This window comes from Scheffersomyces stipitis, chromosome 6 (assembly GCF_000209165.1).
Source record: "Scheffersomyces stipitis CBS 6054 chromosome 6, complete sequence".
NCBI classification, from domain to species: domain Eukaryota; kingdom Fungi; phylum Ascomycota; class Pichiomycetes; order Serinales; family Debaryomycetaceae; genus Scheffersomyces; species Scheffersomyces stipitis.
The window spans coordinates 937,112-956,825 of NC_009046.1; the positions used below are offsets into that span (position 1 = coordinate 937,112).

The 19,714-nt window shown below is 40.1% G+C and overlaps 7 protein-coding genes across 7 annotated transcripts; 4 read left to right on the forward strand and 3 right to left on the reverse strand. All coding sequences in view use genetic code 12, as the record gives it.

Moving 5' to 3' along the window:
- Positions 1–354: 354 nt before the first annotated feature.
- On the reverse strand, positions 355–1,926 carry TNA13 (Transporter of Nicotinic Acid; the record flags this gene model as incomplete). Its single annotated transcript, XM_001385836.1, has 1 exon — positions 355–1,926. The coding sequence occupies one exon, from the start codon at positions 1,924–1,926 to the stop codon at positions 355–357; it is 1,572 nt and encodes a 523-aa protein (XP_001385873.1).
- Positions 1,927–3,596: 1,670 nt separating this feature from the next.
- On the forward strand, positions 3,597–5,051 carry PRP40 (pre-mRNA processing protein; the record flags this gene model as incomplete). The annotated part of the gene is made up of 2 exons (XM_001385502.1): positions 3,597–3,827; positions 3,849–5,051. Coding segments are annotated over 2 exons (1,434 nt in total), but the record flags the coding sequence as incomplete, so codon positions are not given.
- A 967-nt stretch (positions 5,052–6,018) lies between these two features.
- ARC19 (Arp complex subunit) lies at positions 6,019–6,534 on the forward strand (the record flags this gene model as incomplete). Its single annotated transcript, XM_001385503.1, has 1 exon — positions 6,019–6,534. A coding segment is annotated over one exon (516 nt), but the record flags the coding sequence as incomplete, so codon positions are not given.
- A 528-nt stretch (positions 6,535–7,062) lies between these two features.
- DAL81 (Fungal specific transcription factor) lies at positions 7,063–9,831 on the reverse strand (the record flags this gene model as incomplete). Its single annotated transcript, XM_001385837.1, has 3 exons — positions 7,063–7,218; positions 7,258–9,446; positions 9,540–9,831. Coding segments are annotated over 3 exons (2,637 nt in total), but the record flags the coding sequence as incomplete, so codon positions are not given.
- Positions 9,832–11,149: 1,318 nt separating this feature from the next.
- Positions 11,150–13,217, reverse strand: HBZ1 (Heme Binding Zinc finger protein). The gene has a single exon (XM_001385838.1). It carries the CDS (start codon positions 13,042–13,044, stop codon positions 11,953–11,955), a length of 1,092 nt encoding a protein of 363 aa, XP_001385875.2. The 5' UTR covers positions 13,045–13,217; the 3' UTR covers positions 11,150–11,952.
- A 1,016-nt stretch (positions 13,218–14,233) lies between these two features.
- Positions 14,234–15,373, forward strand: PICST_36727 (predicted protein; the record flags this gene model as incomplete). The annotated part of the gene is made up of 2 exons (XM_001385504.1): positions 14,234–14,567; positions 14,610–15,373. The coding sequence occupies 2 exons, from the start codon at positions 14,234–14,236 to the stop codon at positions 15,371–15,373; spliced, it is 1,098 nt and encodes a 365-aa protein (XP_001385541.2).
- A 730-nt stretch (positions 15,374–16,103) lies between these two features.
- On the forward strand, positions 16,104–17,882 carry TRM3 (tRNA (guanine-N2-)-methyltransferase). The gene is made up of 2 exons (XM_001385505.1): positions 16,104–16,273; positions 16,415–17,882. The coding sequence occupies exons 1-2, from the start codon at positions 16,119–16,121 to the stop codon at positions 17,820–17,822; spliced, it is 1,563 nt and encodes a 520-aa protein (XP_001385542.2). The 5' UTR covers positions 16,104–16,118; the 3' UTR covers positions 17,823–17,882.
- Positions 17,883–19,714: the final 1,832 nt, after the last annotated feature.

The window sequence follows — 19,714 nt, forward strand, 5'->3', positions numbered from 1 at the left end:
GGAAAAGTCGATATCTTCGATCAAATAAGCTCCCTCAATTAAATGCCTAGACTGTATCTGTTTTGAGATGCCTCTAGAGATTACTGGTGATTTAGTAGGACTTGATGCAAGTATGCTTGCTTGGAAATAAGTAGGAAGGGACTAGGGTAAATGTCGTCCGTGGCAATAAATGTCGTGAAGGAGTACACGACATCTACACAGTGGCTGCAACCCTTTCTTTTTATTTTTTCTCTATTGCTGCAAATACTACAATTGGATATCCGATCTTCATTAGAACCATAAAATTTGAAGCCATTAGATGCCAGTAGACACATAAATATAAACAGGTGTATATAAATATAAAAGAGAGACAAACTAGTACAAGTATCTGAAATCTGGGGATATGTTAGAGTAGTCATTACCCTTGCCCAATTCTCTGCTCCAGTTCATGGTACCCGAAGCAATTCTTTTGTTTAAGGTTCTCAATCTGAATCTCAACAAAACAGCAGTAAGAATAGCACATAATATGAAGGCACAATTACAGACGAAAGCAGTCAAATATCTTGGAGATGCTGAGGCTGGATATAAATAAGCGTTCCAGATGGACGTGGAGTTTGAGATACAGTTCATCAATGCAAGGGCAACTGCTCTCTTAGCTGGAGGCCTTGGGCAACAGTTGGACATCCAGGATAAGATAGTTGTAAAAGAGCAGTACAAAGATGGAATCATAATACACATTGCAAAGTAACGGGCCCCAGTATTGAGAGTGGAAGCAGAAATGATAAACGAGACCAATGCAATCACCAATGGAATTGTAACGTGGAAAAATCTTTCTCCAGTTTTATCAGCATGTCTTGCCCAAAGGAATGTGGCCACAACTGCAATACAGTATGGAGGAGCTGTTAAACATAAGGTCGTGGTTTTGTTGAAGTTTAAGGTTTGGACAACAGAAGGAAAGAAATTGGTGACACCACATGCAGCAACCAAGAAGGTAAGAATCAATGTGACCAACCAGACCTTAGAATCCTTAATAGCCAAGTAGAAACCACTCAAAGTAGATTCTTGAGAATCTTTGTCAGAATCATTTGTTCCTACATCTTGTCTTAATTTCCACTGAATAATATCCTTTTCTTGTTGGCTCAAAAATTTAGTGTTGGAAGGGTTGTCTGGCAAGATAAAATATGCAAACGGAACAGAAGCAACAGTAATAGCACCTTCAATGAGGAACAAATATCTCCAGGATCTCAAACCTCTAACACCATCCATGTTGTCTAAAATTCCAGCAGCAATCAATCCACTCCAAGCACTACTCATCAAACTACCAGAGTAGAGAATAGAATTACGGAAGGAGAGACTCTTCTTGTCATACCAGTTAGAAAGAGTGCTTAAAGCAGCTGCAAAGAACCCGGATTCAACAACACCTAAGATAATTCTGATAGCAAGTAAACCTTGATAACTCTGAACAGCACCAGTACAGGTGGAGATGACACCCCATACTGTCATAATAGAAGTAATATATAAGGAAGGCTTTCCAATTTTGTTCAACAACATATTAGAAGGAATTTGGAACAAAATGTAACCGACAAACAATACAGAAATACATGTTTGATATTGAGAGCCCACCAACCCCAAGTCATCTTCCAAGCCACCCAATCTGGCTGCTGCAATATTATTACGGTCCAAATAGTTTAAGATATAGATGTAAATCAACATTGGCATCAATCTTAGATCAACTTTTCTGGTTGTCTTCTTATCTAAATCCTTCAACTCTTCTTGGGTCAAACCTTGAAGTGATTCAGGGAGATCATAGTATTCAAGACCGTCGTGATCTTCTGCACCGTTAACTTCAATGTAGTCGTCAACTTTGCTTTCAACATGAACAATATTTACCTTGGAAGGTACTGGTTCAATTTCAATTTGTGAGGTTTGTGATTTCGAAATAGACATTTTTACTTGAATAATGATCTAAGTCAGGAAATTGTTGAAATCCTTCAACCTATTTATAAGATCTACTACCCCAAGGTTAGGATGAGTTAAGATGACTTACGGTGTGAATACATTGTTCCAGTTTGTTCAACATATTTATTTTAGTGCATTAAAAAATAATTTTCGTCCTTGAAATGTTGGCAAGATGCCCGAAAAATGCTCTTAAAAATCTGGCGGTTGGATGATACTCTGAGGTTTTGGTTCATCTCTCTAGGCAATACGCGTAGTAGCAAAATAGATCTTCTTTTACCACTTCATTTCACACCAATTCAATTACATAGTTCTCAAGTTCGGATTATCTTTGTGCATTGTAATTGCCGCATGTCAATATTTTAATGGAGGTCTGTGGAGAGTTTTGTGCGTGAGAATTTGGGGGATTCGCATATATGCATATATGTGGGGGACGTGGTGGGGGATTTGTCTTCGGAGGAACTCTGCATGTTTTTCCATTTTCGTTCTGCACCTCTTATAGCGGGATGTCTGTTCTTAGTGCCCTCACAGTAGCTAGATCCCCCACATAGTGCTTGAGCCACTACAGTCTGCTTGCCCCGCTGATTTGGAACTATATGACAACTACTGCTTTGAACAATGGCCAATAACACCTTTTTCACAAACTCAACTTGCTGTCACAATTCTGAAAGTGAATTTTTCGACAAAAAACTGAAATGAATCATATTCTTTCCACAGACAACGTTTTAAGAATGGGTTCCAGGACGCTGCTCTTGGATTTTTATTGTTCATCAGTTGTATTAAACCAAAATGCCATGCTGATGTACTTCCCTAAGAAATTGCAGTAAGGCATTTGAAAAAAAAACAAGAACTCAGTGGATGATTAATTCGCGCTTATGGTGTCCATGGCAAACATACAAATTGACTCTTCCCCTGCAACATTGCATCAATTAATTATTTCAAATGTCCGCTTTGTGCTCGCCTAAGCCATTTGTTACATGGGGAAACCCAAAAATTCTATTTGACTTCAGCGGAACACTTCCGAAACAGGGAGTTCTACCGTATGAGTCCTATTTGAAGAGGGTTAAATATTATTTAACATACAATGTCAATTTAATCCGACACTTCTTGGAGGACCCACTAACACCAAAGCATAGTTTGTGGTTTTCTTTTCTTTGGAGGTACTCCATTTGGTTGAGTCTAAGGGCTTATCTCGCATGTACATGTCCCCACTTGTATTCGTTTCAGCAAATGCAAATTGATCGTGACACAGCAAAATAAAATCGAAATTAAATCGCTATTTCAGCTTTAAACAAGATAACAATACTTCCGAGTGTCGGGGAAGTGTCCCCATCAATAAATTCCCATCTATTGCTAATCTAGTATTATTTTGCAAAGATCTTTGTAGTGTATTTGCTTCCTTCGGTTGCGAATTTCAGCAAATATACAAATATACAAAATTTGAATTGCTATCAAAATAGCGTATATTACTGTAATAGCTACATTCCTTAACGACATCTACCCCTTGTTTCTTAAGTGAACATCCCTTGCAAAGTACCGCCATGTTAAATTATTGAAGATAATCACGTGACCAATATTAAAAAATGTATAGGAACTTTTGAAGTGCTAGAATTGTTAGTATACTTATCAACATACAAGTACCTCAATAATAAATGACCAACATGTCAGAGTGGGAGAAAGTGACTGACAACGAAGGTAGAGTATATTACTACAATTCCAAAACGAAGGAAACAAGTTGGACCCTCCCCCAATCAGAATCTTCAGTTTCCAGTGGTTCCAAATGGCAGGAATATGCTACCGATGATGGAAGAAAATATTACTATAACGAGTCCACAGGCGAGACTACGTGGGAGATGCCGCAGGAAATGGAGAAAGCTGAAGATAAAAGAAACGTCGATGATGTAAAAGAAAAGGACGAACAAGTTGCTTCGAAATCAACTGAAGAGAGCCAATTAGATCTTCGACTAGCTTCAGAACCAATCAAAAAGTCAGACTTGGTAAACCCACCAAAGGATGATTCATATCCCGAATCAGAGGCATTTGTGGAGATGCTTCGTTCTAATAAGGTTGATTCGACTTGGTCTTTTCAAGCAGTAATGTCGAAGTTTATTGATGACCCCAAGTATTGGGCCATTCCTGATGCATTGGAGCGGAAGAAATTATACGACGAATATCTTGTGACGAGATTCAAAGAAGATTTATCCAACAAGAGTTTATTGGTGGAGACATTCAAAAAGAACTTTGTCGAAACTCTAAAGAAATACGAAGAAAATGGTAGACTTCTGCGGAATAGTAGATGGATCTCAGTAAAAAAGTTACTTATCGCTGAAGACAATCCAATCTTCAAGCATTCCATTTTGTCAGATGCTGAGATAGCGGAAATATATTATGAATATATCTCCAGACTTAAGAAGCAATATGAAGAAGAATTGTCGAAAAACAAGGATCGTGCATTATCTGAACTTGAATCATACCTTACCCAAATTAATCCCAACATAGTATCTAGCACAAGTAATTGGCAGGAATTACTTGAAAACCTCAAGGCAGATGCCAGGTTCAGGGCTAACAAGCATTTCAATGTACTCAGTGACGTAGATTTACTTGAAATGTATGAGACAAAGATATACCCGACTATCATACAAAAAATTAAGAGCGAGATTGATGACGTTCAGAAAAAGAATTACCGATCAGACAGGAAGGCAAGACAAAAGTACAAGGCATTATTGAAGACACTCGATATCAATGCAAATTCTAACTTCAAAGACTTTCTCTACATTCTTGAGAATGATGATTCATTTATAGAGCTTTGTGGAAGAAATGGGTCTACAGCACTCGAGCTCTTTTGGGACATCGTCGATGAGAAATCGCAAGTCTTGAAATTGAAAATGTACTTAGTGGAATCTGTTTTGCTCGATTTGAAGAAGGAAGACTCTACTTTAACAAAGTCCAAGATACTACTGTCAGAGAATAATTTCATAGAATTTTTGTCCAATTCTAGTGACCAGAGAATCGAGAATCTAGACATTGACCTTAATGATGCTAATGAAACAGAGGTATTGTATGGGGCATTGAAAAGAGAGTTTGAAGCTCAACAAGAAAAGAGACGCGTTCGCTTCGAAAGAGATTTGAAGGGTGGAATAAATAACACTGCAGACCAATTATTTTACCACTACGAGAAGCTGGTAGCAGAAAACGCAGGTAAGATCAATGATGAGATCGTTGGTGTAGAAGTCACAGTCGACGCAAACGGAGGGAAGATATATTCATTGAAAGAGAAAATTGACTATTTACTAGTGTCTGAAAGGCTCAGATCCTTCGGAGAGTTTAATCACCTTGAAAGCATAATCAAGGAATTCTATGAAGGAGCACCAGAAGATCAAGATAAATGTATTGATGACTCGGTTAGAAGAATACTACTGGAATTGATCAACGTAGCACAGAAGAGTATTTCTCGAAAGAGAACTGCTCCCGAACCTGAAGCGGAAGAAAATGCTGAAACCAAGAGAATGAAGTTAGGGGAATCAACATCGAAGACATCCAAAAAGCCTACATTATTGAACTACTAATAGATTTGCATGACGAATTAGCATACAAAAAGCACAATTATGTATACTTGGTTGATCTACTTTTGACGATATTAGCATAGAACAAAATGATACAAAAAATTCACATAGTATTAAACAAATAATATAGGATAGAACTACATTAAGGATCAAAATCTGACAACAAAGAGGGATATAACCTCAACTACATTAATGTCTATACGGCTCAATTTAGAAGTAGGTTAAAAATCCATGGTCGTGCAATATCCAATTACCCAAGCCCAAAAGTAATCCTCTACTATACCTTCTAACATATATGGAGGCAATGTAATAGCAACCATTGATTTAATTACATGCTGTTTCAGGCAATCACATTAGAATAAGTCATTATGGTAAGATATGATTATGAGACGTGTTCTCCAAAAAGATTGAATCAAATTGAAGTTGTTTGAAACTCTTCAATTTGAATTCAAAAAGATATGATTGAACTGAAGTTTGATTCGAAATAGCGATTTAAGTCCATTGCATTATTAACACAAAACAGTCACAATCATTGAAGCCATACTTAACAGCAGTCAGATCGTCATTGACTGCTGCGATATGTTTAGAAGACTTCTCGTCCCAGTTGGTCGAAAGACATAACAGACCGGAAATAGAAGTAGATAACACCCACAACCCAGAATTGATATTAAACCCCATGGTGATTGCCAGAAACGAAAACGAAAAGATCCTCATCGAACCATCCATCAACTCCGTGAGAGTATCTATCAAAATCAAGCAGGCTGATGAAATAGAACAAATCTTGGTTCACAAGTTCACCCGGTTTTTAACCTCGAGAGCTGAGAATTTCTTCATATTGAGAAGAGTACCAATAAAGGGCTACGACATCTCATTTTTGATCACCAATTTTCACACAGAACAGATGTTGAAAGACAAGCTCGTTGATTTCATCATTGAGTTCATGGAGGATGTTGACAAAGAAATCAGTGAGATGAAGTTATTCTTGAATGCTAGAGCAAGAGTCATTGCCGAATCATTCTTGACTCCATTTGACTGATTCACCCATTTACTTAGTCTACAATAAATTTATCTGAAAGTTTAGTTTTAAAATGAACATATCATAAATAATCCTAATCTGTAATTATTCACAATTATAAAATACTAAATTGTTGGACCTCTTAAGAATGAATGTCACTTATAACCGGAGATATTATACACGAGAAAAAGGAAAGTCAGACGATTAAATAAGAATTAAATATTAGCGTAGTAATACAATAGAAAAGCACGATGACTCTCATGCTTCTTTCTTTTCTGTCAAGCCAATCGATCCGTAGTTTCTTGGCGATCGACTATCGTTAGGACTACTGACTCTGGAATTGCTCCTATGAGGCGAGTTTGCAGAATTCACGCTGTTATCCCCCAAATCGTTGGTATTACTATTGTGTCTTGATACATGTCCAGTGTGTTTGCCATGTTTAAGATCCTCCTTGGGGGAAAGGCCCTGAGAAGACTGGGGACTGTTGACTATAAATTGACCTCCTCTGGAAATTGTTTGCTGAGTATTTGGTGATGATGATGATTGGGTTCCACCTTGTCCATAAGTTGGAGTTGTGAAGTTCTGAGGAGAGGTGTATGGAGATAACCCACCCACGCCCTTTGCGGAATGTTGACTATTCAACCGGTATTGTTGTTGAGCAGGAGCTCTCATTCTGGGGTTGGAGTTAACTCCTCCATTATTGTACTGATTTTGAGGTCTAGATACAGGGTTAGATGCTGCAACGGGTACTTGTCCAGAGTATTGAGATTGACTAGGAACTTGAGGTGGATTATAGGATGTGGTAGGCTGTCCTGAGCCTTGCTGTCTTTGCTGATTGACTCTTTGGTAATCAACTGTGGGAACATTTGGGACTACCATTGGCATATCTACGCCATCATTCAACAACTCTGGAATGTGATTAAGGACCAAATCTAACTTTGCTAAAGCTTCTCCAACTTGATCAAATCCTTTAGATGATATCTTCAAGATCCATCTGTAATTGTATATTTGATCACGATAGAAGTCAGCTTCTTCTTTTCCTGGAGCAGACATGAATAGAATAGCAGCAAAAGTTCCAATGAGAGTGAAATTGGAGGAAGATGAAGAATGCCAGAAAGAATGGATATGCTCTGGTTTCAAGTCTCTTACAAACTCAATCGAGGCCAATAATCTAGTCTTTGCAGCAGTACGACAAACAGAAATCAATTCTTTCGGAGGAGGAGTACCTGCAAGTGTTTGCTGGTAGATTACGGTGGTGATTTTGCGATGCAAAGTAAGTTCAGTAGCAAAATAAGCTAACTGCAAATAACCATTGGAACATAGTTTGCGTGGTTGAACTGAGCTCATTTGAAGCTCGACTGGAAGAGAATGATACCATGTCCTCAATCTCAATTGCAACGGTTTTGCCAATTTCAATACTTGATTAACATCAGTGATTTCTAACATCGCACGCATTGAATAGAATTGATTAATGATATCAGATAATATCATCGTCAACTGAATTAAGTTAATAAAAATCTTCTTGCCATTGTCAATGTCAGAAGAACCCTCTTTGAGGTCTCCATCACCGTGTTTTTCAGGAAAATCTTCTTCCAATAACTGAACAACCACCCAGTTGAGGTCATTGATATGCGTAGGTCTAGAATGCTTCAAGGAAAGCCATTTATCCTCCATGTAAACTGCCCAAGCTAATCTCTTTCGCAATCCTCTTTCCCATTTGGGCAACTTCCAATTATTGCAGTCCAAACCAAGACCCAATTCTTCTGCAAGAGCTACAACTTGAGAGCACAAAACCCATTCACTATAGTCAGTATCTCCAATTGCAGAAGGTCCCACTGATGCGTTTGGTCCAGTCCCAACGTTGTTATTGCTCAACTTTTTGGATTGAATGATATGCTTGCATTGCAACAATAATAATCCGGCCTGAACTGCACTCAACTTTGGCCTTTTCAAAATCTCCAAGAAGTAATTGTTGAGGCCGATCTTAAGAATCATTTCAACGTTGGGTTTTGGGAACTTATTCAACTGAGGATCATAGTCCCACCATTGAATTGCCAAAACGTACACGGCAGCTAAGAGTGGCGCACTAAATTCTCTATGTGTTCTTGAATACTTTTCCAAGAAGACCTTCTTATGCAAAATGGGGTAGGAAGGATGAATGATTCTAAAGTAAAGGTCAATTAAGATCTGACCGTGTGGGGCAATGAATTTTTCGATCGTATCTACATCATTTGACATAGTTTGATAGGACTGGGGCGACTGATCGTCCTTGAGTACAAACTGAGCCTTATCACTCACCTTTCTCAAGGAAATAGCACTATTCAAGTTAATTTGCCCTATCTTACCCACAGATGAGCTATTCGGAGAAGGACCACGGCTGGGACTATCTCCGCTGTTATTGGCGTTATTCTGGGAATCTATTATTAAGTTTAATAGATTGATATCATACAAGTAAGAAGTTGGTCCTACGTAGAAACTAGATCTCGGGAATTGTAACGATAATGTCTTCTTCAAGAGCGAGTTATTCATTACCGAGTAGTCTTGAACGGGTGCCACGTCGCGGATTGGAACATTGGGCGCTACTATTATGGATTGATCTCCCTGCAAGAGACTCAAGTTTGGGTTTGTTATATCGTTGGCGCCCTTGACGTCCATCTTTCTCTTCGATGGGCCATCGTCAATATCAGTAGGCTTCCTCTTGATGGCCAGACTGGTGTATGTACATTGGAGCGACTTGGATTCGCACTGAACGCAGTTGTTCGTATCTGGAAGAAGAACACACTTGGTTTTCCTTCGTCTACAGTTGTCGCATGGTCGTCTTTGTTTGGTAGGTTTCGATACTGCTGTTGTTGGAGTTGATGCCAGGGATGAGATAGTCTGACTCTGAGACTGAGCTTGAAAGCTGGCTCCTACTCGGTTCACAGAAAAGTCTCCTAAGCTTTTACTATTATTGTGTATGTTGCTGGTATTGTTGCTGTTGAAGTTGGTGGTATCCAGTATGTCCTTTTCGTTCTTAGAATCAAAACTTCCACTGCTGCTGGGAATAGCACCTGAATGTATATTATTTTGGAATTGAATGTTATGGATGATAGAATTGGTGGAAGCAGTTGTAGTGTTGTTATTAGTGTTATTGTTGTGTGGTAAGTCGAAGTTGTACAAGATATCTGAGCCTGGATCCATGAGAAGGGACGAGGCCCAGTTGGAGTCAAGATAGTTATTGGGAGAATGATCAAAGTCCGAAGGTTTGGTTGAGGCGTATTGTTCATCTAGACTGGCAAGATTACTACTATTCTTGTTATTATTGCCAGTATTATTGTTGTTATTGGTGAGATCGATGTTATCCGAATTTCTCTCACTACTGCTTGATCTAACGTACCGACTGGCTTCATTGCTGCCAGCAGCAGACGCCAGCCCACGAGGTCTGGGGACACCGGTTCCGGCTTTGTTACTGGTACTATTGCTATTATTATTATTGCTTCCGTTCATCGCTGTGTAGGGGAGCTTCTTGGTATGAGCCGTATGAGTTGAACTCATATCATAATCTCCGGGGCAAGGGACAGGAGTGGAGGCACGGATATAGGCAGGCTAGATCCGACAACTACAGAAGACGATGGCGATGGTGCTATGCACTTGCTGAATAAGACTGGTGGAAGACCGGATGAATGTTGGAAGCTGAGCACTTTACAGTTATAGTTTTGTTGTTTTGACGGTGTCTGATATTTTCGCTATAGATAAGTGAGAAAAGGTAAATTTTTTTCCGCAGCGACCTGCAGGGAGGAGGAATGGCAATTGCAAGTGGGGTGAAGTTATATATAGAGATAGAAAGTCGAAGCTTCAGAGATTGGCTAATAAAAAGATGGTACAGTTGTTAAAGGAGCCGAAGACAGTGCATGTAAACATGCATTTTCTAGGAGATGACATTAGTTTCTAATTTTTTTTGCTGTTCTTAGATTAAGAGCCAATGGCCCGTATTGCATGTGTTTGTTTAAAGCGAACCGCTCGCTTATATATTGCAATCGCACACAACGGCTTACAAGCAAGATGGGCTCACAGTAGACAAAGCTTTGGCGTATCCTGAGAGTCTAGTACATTACTTTCATAAGAATCCCTTTGACCGAGTACGCCGTACAAAATTGGTGACTGTGGATCCAACCACTATTTTGACGAATTTGATCGCTTGTACGACCCCTGAATACACCACCACGATGTAATATTTCACACGAATTTACTGGCTTTCAATTTCAAGCGTCCAGATACCATCTTCCAACCTCAAGCTTGTTTTTATGACCTCCTCGTATCACTGCTCCTATCCGTTATGAGTTTTAAGTTGGGAAAGAAAGTAGAAACTTTATCATGAAGATGTCGCCATTTAAGTTTCGAGAATGCTTCTTGAACAATTCGTAGACAATCTCTACTGTAAGGTTCTGCCACGGACGTCCTTCTATGAAACTTCTCTTCTTCGGAGAACCAAGCTTCTTTAATATGCTTGTTTGAACACTTCTCTTCAACTCATCCAATTAGTCCATTTGCAACCTATAATTATGCGATGCGTCACAAAAATATTATTAAAATGTAAATACGAGCACTCCAGATTTTTTAAGATAGTCTCTTCTCCTAAAGTAAAGAATGATATGAAACAAAATCAGAATACACTTTCTGAATACGAGGATGAGGAAGTAGACATATATGAGCAAATCACTATCAACAAGAAAAAGAAGAAACAGTCCAAACTAAAGTTGAAGCAGAAGAATAACTCGGACCTCAAAATCAAACTAAAGCTGGCCATATCCAAAGCACAGCAGAAACTAACAGAATCCAGAGAACAGTCTTCCCCAAAAGCCGTAATTACACCATTTGTAACCAAAAATTCTTACTATGATGACAATGAATATGACCCACTTCAAGCAGAACTGAAAGAAGCTCTACTAAGCCAACAAGTTGAATCCATGAACACGAAGCTTTTACACAAAGAACAAGAAACCAAGGAAGTTAAGGCAACAATACTGAAACCATTAGTAGTTCCAGATACCACTAAACCCGAGCCAAAGGTGACTAAGAAAGAGAGACTATGTGCCCATTTTCTCCTAGAAAACTTTAATACTAATAATGTCATGATAACCAACCTGTTGAAAGCCCGGTTTGCAGAATACAATTCCAAGAGTATACACTTGTTCCATCTATTCTTGTACAATGTTAAGAATAAGCAGGAACGTTTTTTTGATCCGCTGAACAGAGATATGTTTATTGCTGTCCTTTGCCAACTCACGACGGTCAACGAGCATGCTATTCATCAGTTCAACAAAAAGTTTGTTAAGGAGAACTATGACATCACTAGCAACTGCGAGACTGACGAACAGGCTACTAGCGGTCGCAAAATCGAATCTATATCAATTCCGTATATTGTCTATAAACGTTTAGGTATCACTGCGCCAAGCCCGACTACTGCGGGAATAAACGTTCCATAAGATTATTCCAGAATCCACGGTCATAAATATTGATCAAATCACGTTCAACCGATTCAACCTTTCTTAAATCAAATCGTGGTAAATTATCGCGATTGATGAGGATCTCGTTATTCTTAAGACTGATGAATACCTCTTCACGAGATTGCAAGATAACCTTCTCAACATAGGACTCATTGTCAATGAAACCATTTTCAATATGGTACAATGAGCCGAGTGTGACGAGATACTCTACATCGGACCATTTGTCAAGCTCATTGGTAGTGACTCCCAAATATATATAACGCAAATGCAAACCCGTGAACAAAACAGTGATGCAAAAAAAGATAGAACACAACAATACAAATATTCCTGTTATTCTATTGACGTCGTTTGTCGTTCTGATCAACATCCAGAATGATTTGCCCCATCTCACTTTCTGCGACAGTATGACTTTCCAGCAGAGATAGTCTCCATAGGCTAGAAAATTGATATTTGCAACCAAAAAGAGAAGGAACCACCTGTAATTGTAATAGCCGATGCAATTGTTAACCCAGACACAATGATGGTCAAAAAGCATATAGCAGTGTCCACAGGTGGAACAATGCTTGGAACGAGCAGGCTTAGTGATATGACAAGTGGAACAAACCTTATGGTCGAAAAATATGAGCTGGTTGTTTTTGAAGTGGGATGTATCAGAATTGGATGTGACCCTTCCAGGGTCAGAGAAAACTGCTAATATTGTTGCTACATAAACTAGGGCAATGGTGAATGCAATGTAGTATGTCATCAATTTTGAATTGTTGATGGTGAATAAAATCGTTAGAGTTTTTTTGAGGAACTGTTGAATGCAAAAGGTGACTACGGCCAAATATCCGAGGGGTACAAAGTAGCCCATATAGGACAGGAGTCGTTCCTTGAAATAGCGTTCATTGAGGAAACGGTATAGTTTTCCGACGCTGAGAATTGCCGATCGTGCTCTTTGCAAGGGAGTGTTCCGGAAGGTAGGGAGGTCCCCGAAAATCACGATGGTGGATAGCACGCCAGAGATTACACTCAAGGTAACCAACCACGAGAACAACGAAATCATATCATGTCTGGATAGGAAGAGAATATGTCAAAGTTGTTGAGATGGAGGACGCGAAAAAAGAGCGGTAGATATTTGAATATCGAAACGAGCGGTAGATGCGTGTAGATTTCCAAGGGGAGTGGCTAGACTCAGCATCGAAATTTGGAGTGGATAGACAAGAAAAGAGTGCAACCAAAGCTTGTGGTATTTGTAATGGTTATATTAGTAGTGATGGTCTTGATTTCTATGGTAAGCCTTTCAGTGATCCGTAGCACTGCTAACCTTAGAGATCTATATTTTCCTATTTGGTACTACGCGCTAGCAGTCCAGATACTGGCCCTTGACAGATGCCAGATGACATATGCCAGAGTCCAAGAGGTACGGTGGCTCTGGCCTAACAGGAGGAACATAGAGGAGAAGAGACCAATCACAGTTAACTGCAGCAAGAAAAAGTTCAAGTATAATTTGTGTACCCATTATTGTAGAAAAATGGATCTTTCACTGTGTACCCATTATTGTAAGGAAATGTACGGCAATACATGGAGAAATGTAAGACAGACAAGGACCACTATTACCGATTCATATGGTATTTATATATCAACACGTAGAAGGGTGAGCTCAGTCGTTCAGCTTTACAGAGTGATGTCGTTTGGCCGTGTTTTATAGATTTTGGTCTTTGAGGCACCCGCTTCTCCTTATATGATATTCAGTTTTGAAGGGAGAAAAGATAAGGGCGCGATTATTATTCTTTTAAGAAGATTACCCCAGAATACGATCACAATACAAGGTTATCAAAGCTAAGTTATCGAATCACTAATGTCTTCCTGTAAAAGCCAACCGCTCGAACATTCTACTCTTAAACCTTTCGTGGCGCTCCAGTAGCTTCATCCAGAGACACCTACACACAAACCATACCTGACAACTTCGCAGCGGCACAAGCCTGCCCAAAAACTCAGGGTTCGTTTCACCTGTTAGCGAGGCTCACAAAAAATACATACGTGTAACTTGGTTGTTTATTGTTTTCTGACTATGACTTTTTCTTAGAGTTTAGGGATATCTAATTTCTTATTTGTAACCTTATTCTTATCATTTGCACTTTTTTCTTCTTGCACTTTGATTCATCGTTGGGCACCTCCTCTTCTTCTCCCTCCGTAGCCGACCACTAATCACTCTCAGGATGTCGAGCACCATCGCTCTTATTGATGAAGAAATGCAGACCATCAATGGGTTGCTTTCGTCGATTCCATTCACTGCCAAGTCAAACGACACCTTGACATACTTTCTCAACGTGTACAAGCTCAACTACCGTGCCTTAATGAAGCTCAACGAGCAGTCGTTCAAGTTTCCAATCGAATCCAGCAAGGTGTTGAAGCTCTCCATCTCCCTTGGCAATTTGCTAAAGACCCTCCACAACGACGAGGAAAACTACTTGGAACAGAGCCAACTGCAACGCTCTTTCCTCACCAATCTCCAGAATAGCAGCAGCAACAATGTTAACAACAATAACCATCATAGCAATAACAATATCAATACAAACTCCCACCGTTCACGCCAGGCCAGAACTCCTGTTATCAACTCGTCCAGAGAAGACTACAATCCCTTTAATGTGGCATCACCCGTTTCGCCCAAGCATATCATCAATTCTCCTATCTCGGCAATCTCAGGAGGTGTAGGCACTGCTGGCGGTGCTGGATCCACTGGCCCTGGAGTTCAGCCATTATACCAGATCAAATTTGTCAGTAACTTACTCAGTATCCTCAAGAACTTTGACATCGGTACCCCTACAAACGTCGTGAATTCTGGCAGCAGTCAGCACAGTGACCTCAACTCAGTTAACTTGAAGTTGCACGAAATGACAAGCAGCAATTCTACATCGACGTTGACAAGTCACACAACTAATGGAACTGCCAGCAGCTCCAACGCTTCGCCCATCAAGTTGAACTCCAAGCAGTTGTTGATCGAGAAGTTGGAAATCAACATTAAATTAGATAATCTTTTCATTTACCGCGTCTTGTTGCAATTGCTTTTACAGATCCTTAGTACTTTACAGGGATTCATCGCAGTCGCAGCTGAAAATGCAAGCCACAGCAGCGGCATATTAGCCAGTCCGGCCAGCAGTGGCTCCAGCAACGACTATGCTGAGAATTCTTCCATATTCTCGTCCAACTCATTGCGATCGAGCGAGTCGCGCAACTCGGCCATGACTATAGATGAATGCATAAGAACAGTGCAGCTGATTGTGGCCAGAGTGTCAACAGGTATAGTGGAACCGTTTATAAGACTCCTTATTGTTGAATTGGTGGAGAACAACGTGCTGCGTGATTTCAATAAACTTGTCAACAGTTTATGAGAGTACCCCTGATCTTTACGTTCGCAAATAGCTGATGTATTGCCATTTATTCGTGTATTATATAACATTGAAAAACAGTATGAACAGGAAACCTATTTATCTCATCGTAACTTCGTAAACCAAACCAACCAGTGTTTATCACACAAACCACCATTCGGCAACTCTTCTCCAAATCAAGTGACTGAACCGTCTACCTGCCACTTTACCAATAAGAGGAAATATGATGAAATTGATCAAGCCCTTGATCTGTTTTATGCTCTCTTCCCACTGTTCTTGAGCTGTGAGATCGTAGGAGTATTCGGAGTCATCGTCTTCATACTCTTCTTCTGTCGAACTCATGTAGTCATCCTCCTCGGCCTGAGGATAGTTGATAATAGCGTGAAGGCGATCCAATTGCGACTGTGAATGTGGAAGAGACATTTGAGAAACAGAATAATCTATAAGTACAGAGCCTAAATTATAAGTAATGGACAAAGCAACACTCAATTAAGGTACTTCGTTTATACAGATTCCTTCTCCTAACGTTTTACAATTGCAAACATGGAAAGAGAGCATTTCCACCTTCTATCGTCAGATTTGCCAACAAGCACTAACTTCAAAACGGTGTGCACCATATACAGGTATGAAAAAATAGTGATACAGAGATGCTTTTGGATGCAACAGTGAAAAATTTTGAGAAGTAAGCTTCCTCCAATAGTGCATGCTTCGGAGACTTTGTACAAGATACGGGAAATTAGCCAGCAAGATGATCAACGTGGATGACTATGCCATAATCAAGGAAGGAAAGGCAGAAATCCTTACTCCCAAGGAGGACAAGGTCTTCTACAATCCAATCCAACAGTTCAACCGTGATTTATCAGTCATGGCCATCAACGCTTATGTTCAATTGAGAAATGAAAAGTTTGAAGCCAAGCAATTGCAAAAGCTCGAAAAGCAGAAAAAGACAGAAGAGACCACCGAGACTACTAATGACGTCGGGGCTACAGCTGAAAATGAATTTGAGACACAGAAGGTTCAGACCAGCGATGAGATCAACTCCAGTAAAGAAGAACAGAACAGTAAACGTCGCAAGGTTGACCTCAGAGCTCCCAAGATCAACATACTTGAAGCCTTGAGTGCCACAGGATTGAGAGCCATCAGATATGGACATGAGATCGCACAGGTAAACAAGATAGTGGCCAACGATTTACTTGCTGAGGCAGTCAAGTCCATTGACCGTAATATCGAATACAACAAGCTAAACCATGTTCTCCATTCAAACCAAGGAGATGCTATCAAATACATGAATAGTAGTGGCGAGAAGTTCCATGTGATCGATTTAGATCCATACGGAACCGCTACCCCATTCCTCGACAGTGCTATACAAGCTATCGAAGAGGATGGCATGCTTTTGGTCACTTGTACCGATGCTGGAGTATTGGCCGGAGCTGGATATCCAGAGAAGTGCTTTGCATTGTACGGAGGTAACAACTTTGGAAGCGCTTTCATCAATAGTGAGGCTAACCACGAAGCTGGTATACGGCTTATTTTGCAAATGATAGCCTCAACCGCTGCCAAATATAAGAAATCCATCGAGCCTATGTTGTCGCTCTCTATTGATTTCTACTTCCGTTTATTTATCAAGGTCAGAACTCGTCCCATTGAGGTCAAGCAGTTGAGTAGTCGTACCATGATTACGTACGGGTGCAACGGTTGTGGACATAAGGTGTTACAGCCCTTGGGAAGAGTCAAGGGAAACAAATTCCAATACCCTAAGCTTGAGACTGTCAGCAGCGAGTGTAGATACTGTAGTTCATATTACACAGTGGCAGGACCGATGTTTTTGCCTCCATTGCATAACCATGAGTTTATCGACAGAATATTAAAGATCAATCTGGCCAGCGACAAAAACGTATACGGAACTACTGAGAGAATCAAGGGGATGTTGACGTTGGCCAAGAACGAACTCGATGCTCCTTTCTACTTCAACTTGAGCCTGTTGGCATCAATTTTCAAGTCCAATCCTATACCTATACAAGAGTTTGCTCGTGCCATCGGTAATGCTGGCTACAAGTTGTCACTCACACATGCCAAGAAGAATAGTGTCAAGACAGATGCTCCGTGGGAGACAGTTTTAGCGATCCAAAGAGCATGGTTAATCGATTCCAACAAGAAATATTTAGAGGAAAATAAAGACAAACCAGATTTAACTGATAAACAAAAGGACAAAGTCAATCATCTTCAAGAAGATATTGCATACAATGGTAACTTAGGTGACCATTCTACAGGCCGTAAATTACTCGAATATTTTGCATCCGCTGGTTCCACCACTTCCAGTGATGAAATCAACTTCAAAGACGACAACGATCAGAGTGAACAACTTCACAAGTTGAGAAAGGTCAAGATGGTTCGCTACCAAGAAAACCCCACCAAGAACTGGGGACCAAAGGCTCGTCCTTCGTCGAAGTAATTGTATTGTATAATTGGCACCGTACTTCTATAGCATTCAATACATTACTATAATAGTAAACAATCTTTCCGAATTGTAATCAAACTAGTAGGCTATTCAACCGATTCAGCCACTTTGACAATCAACCCTTGAATATGCAGCCCACGGCACCATAAACTCAAAGTGGAAAAAGGAAAACTTCCAGTGACGACGGAGATTATTTTCTTCACAAATCCATTAGCCGACTTAGAAAGCAGCGGAAAATTGGCTTAGCTCCCTCGATGTCACTTTACTTGCAGCTGCACAAGTTCTCGGATCGTGGACAACGAAAACTACCACAACCGGAACTTCGTGACCTGCGAGAGCCGAAGAGATGAAATCGTGACAAGCGGTGAAGCTAAGTCTTGGGTGACTTCCTCGTTTCTCCAGCTGAACTTTTCGCAACAATTTAACGAAACTCCAAAAAGTTTCTTACTCCCAGTACAAATACACTGCTGGTGAGTTAAATATAATCTCGTATATACTATACAATAGTAAAAATCATGCAAGCCATTCGGCCAATGCCATGTTGTCGTAGGATTTACCCGTCTTCTTGCCGACTCCAATGGTACATTTTTGCCGCCGGCTACAGGTTGCAACTTTCAGATTTCACGCCTTTTCACATACCGGCTACAATTCAAAAAACGACTCGTGCACAAACACAGCCTCCCATATATAAATGCAGCTGTTCTGAGTGACGACGACCCAAATCAGAACTCTTGCCGCAGCGCTGGAAACTTCAGCTTAGTCTTAACTATGACCCTCGCTAAAGGTGGATACGACGGAATAACTCTGTCAGGCAAGTAGTGCATTTACCATTAAACCCGCTGTTGACTCAAACTTCAAAGTTCCGGCGGCTCCTTGACTAATTTGATAGGTAGTGCCCGCACCAAGGCGACTCTTCAGGGACTGCATTGCGCCACAATGGGAGTTTTTCAAGGGAGGAAAGAACTGAAAAAAAAGTTTTTCTGGGAAAATCGGGGCATATTCCCGAGAAATACGGGAGATTTGCTAGAATTTTCTTCCATCTCCAAAGATGAAAGACATCGAGAGCTCGAAGCTCATGTGCTCAGCTCTACAATATTAAGACATTTAAGAAAAATGGATGTTGTATTTATGTAGCCTAGAAGACTACGCTATATAAATTAATGTATGACAAACAATTAATTAAAAGTGGCAAGAAATAAAAAAATAGCTATTGGAATTAGTGTATGACTGTGTATGAACTGTGAATGTTGCTATATTAATCCATTATTAATAATAATAATCGGTCAAGAATTATATATTACAGCATGAGCTCCATCATCTTAGAAATAAAACAATTTCACTCAATATTAATGATGTGACTGACTTGAGAATTTTTCAAAAGGCAATATGGCAAACTTAGAACAACAAAGCAACACCAGCAGCGGCAACAGCACCAACCAAACCAGCAGCACCAAGGTTGGCAGCACCAGAGTCTGTGGAGGTGGTACCGTTGGTACCGTTGGTAGCGTTAGCAGTAGCGTTAGCGGCAGAGACGGCAGTAGCAGCGGCTAAAGCGATGACGACGGACTTGAATTGCATTTTAGATATATGTGTAAGTGAATAAGTCTGATTGGAGGTTATTGAAGAAAGAAAAGAGAAAAAAAACAGATAAAAGGATTGTGAAAATAGGCGGAAAGCCCTCCGTATTTATATTGGCAGATTATGAACCCGAAAGGAATTTTTTTGCCCTATCCCTAGAATTTTCTGTGTGCAAAAAATATTCACTCTCATAATAGGTGATTATTTTTAGCGTGTCATATGAGATGGCTGGCTGCCTTAGGTGGCTGTGTGAGTCAGACACGACATACCACCAGCATTAGGAATAATATAACCCCAATGGGGAAAGA